Genomic DNA, 2,500 nt, shown 5'->3' with positions numbered 1-2,500 from the left:
TTGTAGTGCTTGTTTGAATGAAGGGGGAGAGTCTATATTGTGTCAGTGCAGTATGACGTAATCGGTCGGAAAGATGATGTTTGTAATGCTTGTTTGAATGAAGGGGGAGAGTCTATATTGTGTCAGTGCAGTATGACGTAATCAGTCGGAAAGATGATGTTTGTAATGCTTGTTTGAATGAAGGGGGGAAAGTCTATATTGTGTCAGTGCAGTATGACGTAATCAGTCGGAAGGATGATGTTTGTAGTCCTTGTTTGAATGAGGGGGAGAGTCTATATTGTGTCAGTGCAGTATGACGTAATCAGTCGGAAGGATGATGTGTGTAGTCTTTGTTTGAATGAGGGGGAGGTCTATATTGTGTCAGTGCAGTATGACGTAATCAGTCGGAAAGATGATGTTTGTAATGCTTGTTTGAATGAGGGGGAGAGTCTATATTGTGTCAGTGCAGTATGACATAATCAGTCGGAAAGATGATGTTTGTAGTCTTTGTTTGAATGAGGGGGAGAGTCTATATTGTGTCAGTGCAGTATGACGTAATCAGTCGGAAAGATGATGTTTGTAATGCTTGTTTGAATGAGGGGGAGAGTCTATATTGTGTCAGTGCAGTATGACGTAATCAGTCGGAAAGATGATGTTTGTAATGCTTGTTTGAATGAGGGGGAGAGTCTATATTGTGTCAGTGCAGTATGACATAATCAGTCGGAAAGATGATGTTTGTAATGCTTGTTTGAATGAGGGGGAGAGTCTATATTGTGTCAGTGCAGTATGACGTAATCAGTCGGAAGGATGATGTGTGTAGGCCTTGTTTGAATGAGGGGGAGAGTCTATATTGTGTCAGTGCAGTATGACATAATCGGTCGGAAGGATGATGTGTGTAATGCTTGTTTGAATGAGGGGGGGGGGGGGGAGTCTATAATGTCTCAGTGCAAGATATAATCTGTTGGAAGGTGAAAATTTTGGATTTACATTTTTTTTTTTCATTTTCTGAAAGAATATGCTCACCAGAGCATTTTAATCTTTGTTTGTAGTAAATCGGGTTATTTTTCATGAAGTTATGATCAGTTGTATGGGAAAGGTATCCAGCAACTTTTCTCAAATTCCATACTTTTTCAACTTGACTAGCTGTCTAAAAAATATATTTAGAAGTGAAATTAAGCTATGATATTTCCTGCTGATGTACAAAAAAGGTTGATTTAATAAAATATGACAAGAACTCATTTTCGATAAAAATTGACCTTCTCTTGGCAATATCTCAACTTGGCAATATCTCAAGTTTAAACCTTTTCACCATCCGACTGATTATGTCATTCACTGTAACATATTTGTCTCAGGGGTGGTTGATGTAATATATGTTTTTTTGGGGGGGGGTTTTGTGTGTTTTTTTTTTGGTGGGGGGGGGGGGGGGGGGTATTAAATGTTCTGAATGTTACTCAAAGTCAACTCAATTCTGAGTATTTGTGTTTGAGGGTGCCGTGAAGAGTTGTTGGATGTGGCAGCTAGTGTTGGTGAACGAGTTAAATGTGACCCTTCGCCTCAAAACGGTATTAAGTCGGGTTGGTTAAGGTGTTGAAAATTTAATTTATAGCCAGAAATATCAGACTTGTGTTGAGTTTATCCGATTTATTGAGGAGAATGGATACCATATTTCAGGGTGCTAATGTCAACAGTTTAGATTTTAGACCGGTTTAACATTAAATTCGGCTTATAAGTATATGGTTCGTTCGGACATAATACCGTTTTGAGACGATGGGTCACAAATAGACTTTACACACTTTCACAGGTGGAAGGCACTTTTCACATTTAATCTTAACTAATTTTAATTTCTCTTTCATTTCTCTCTCAACACCCCAACCCCCCCACCCCCCCTCTCTCTCTCTCTCTCTTCAGATTTATTATACAGAACAGATTTTTTCCCTGGCCTCGGTTGGATGATAGAGAGGTCTCTATGGATGGAACTGAGATCCACTTGGCCTGATACGTGAGTTCCATTCTCTCTTTTTTTTCTTTCTTTTAATTAAAATGATTTTCATGGTTTTTGTTGAATGGGCATTTGAGCAAATTCATTTAATGAATTCAAGTTGAACTGGCATGATTTTATGAATTAAACAGTTCATACAATAGTTTTTAAAAAATTGTTTAAATAGTAATTAACCCCCCTCCACGAAGAAAAACAACAAAAAACAAAACTAATATATCCAAAACATAACCAACTTTAGCTTTTGTATTGTGTAACATCCACTAAATGTGCTCAAAGTCATTTACAGTCCACTCCGGATAATTGCAACTCGGTTAATCGCAACTTTCAGTTAATCGCAACATTTCACAAGAAACGGAATTAATTCTATATAAAAGTCACCGGTTAATTGCAATAAACTTCTGTTAATCGCAACAAATTTTCAACCTCAAAAGGTGGTAAATTCAAGAAATCAATCAAACAAAATATCAATTTCATCATGGTGAAATCGAGAGTGAGTGGTATTTAATGCTACAATGGCGTTAC

General features: G+C 37.4%; 1 protein-coding gene across 3 annotated transcripts in view; it reads left to right on the top strand.

Moving 5' to 3' along the window:
* Window positions 1-2,500, top strand: part of LOC144960651 (alpha-1,3-mannosyl-glycoprotein 2-beta-N-acetylglucosaminyltransferase-like) — a 77,427-nt gene that overhangs the window by 66,103 nt on the left and 8,824 nt on the right. For all 3 annotated transcript variants that reach the window (XM_078893923.1, XM_078893921.1, XM_078893922.1), the window contains exon 8: window positions 1,888-1,978. In XM_078893923.1, coding sequence (XP_078750049.1) covers window positions 1,888-1,978 — 91 coding nt within the window. The remainder of the gene's footprint in view (window positions 1-1,887; window positions 1,979-2,500) is intronic.

Source organism: Berghia stephanieae, chromosome 15, assembly GCF_034508935.2.
Source record: "Berghia stephanieae isolate SIO BIC M18660-M18661 chromosome 15, UCSD_Bste_1.3, whole genome shotgun sequence".
Taxonomy (NCBI): domain Eukaryota; kingdom Metazoa; phylum Mollusca; class Gastropoda; order Nudibranchia; family Aeolidiidae; genus Berghia; species Berghia stephanieae.
Note: the sequence above shows the minus strand (reverse complement) of the source record. Positions and strands in the feature narration are given on the sequence as shown.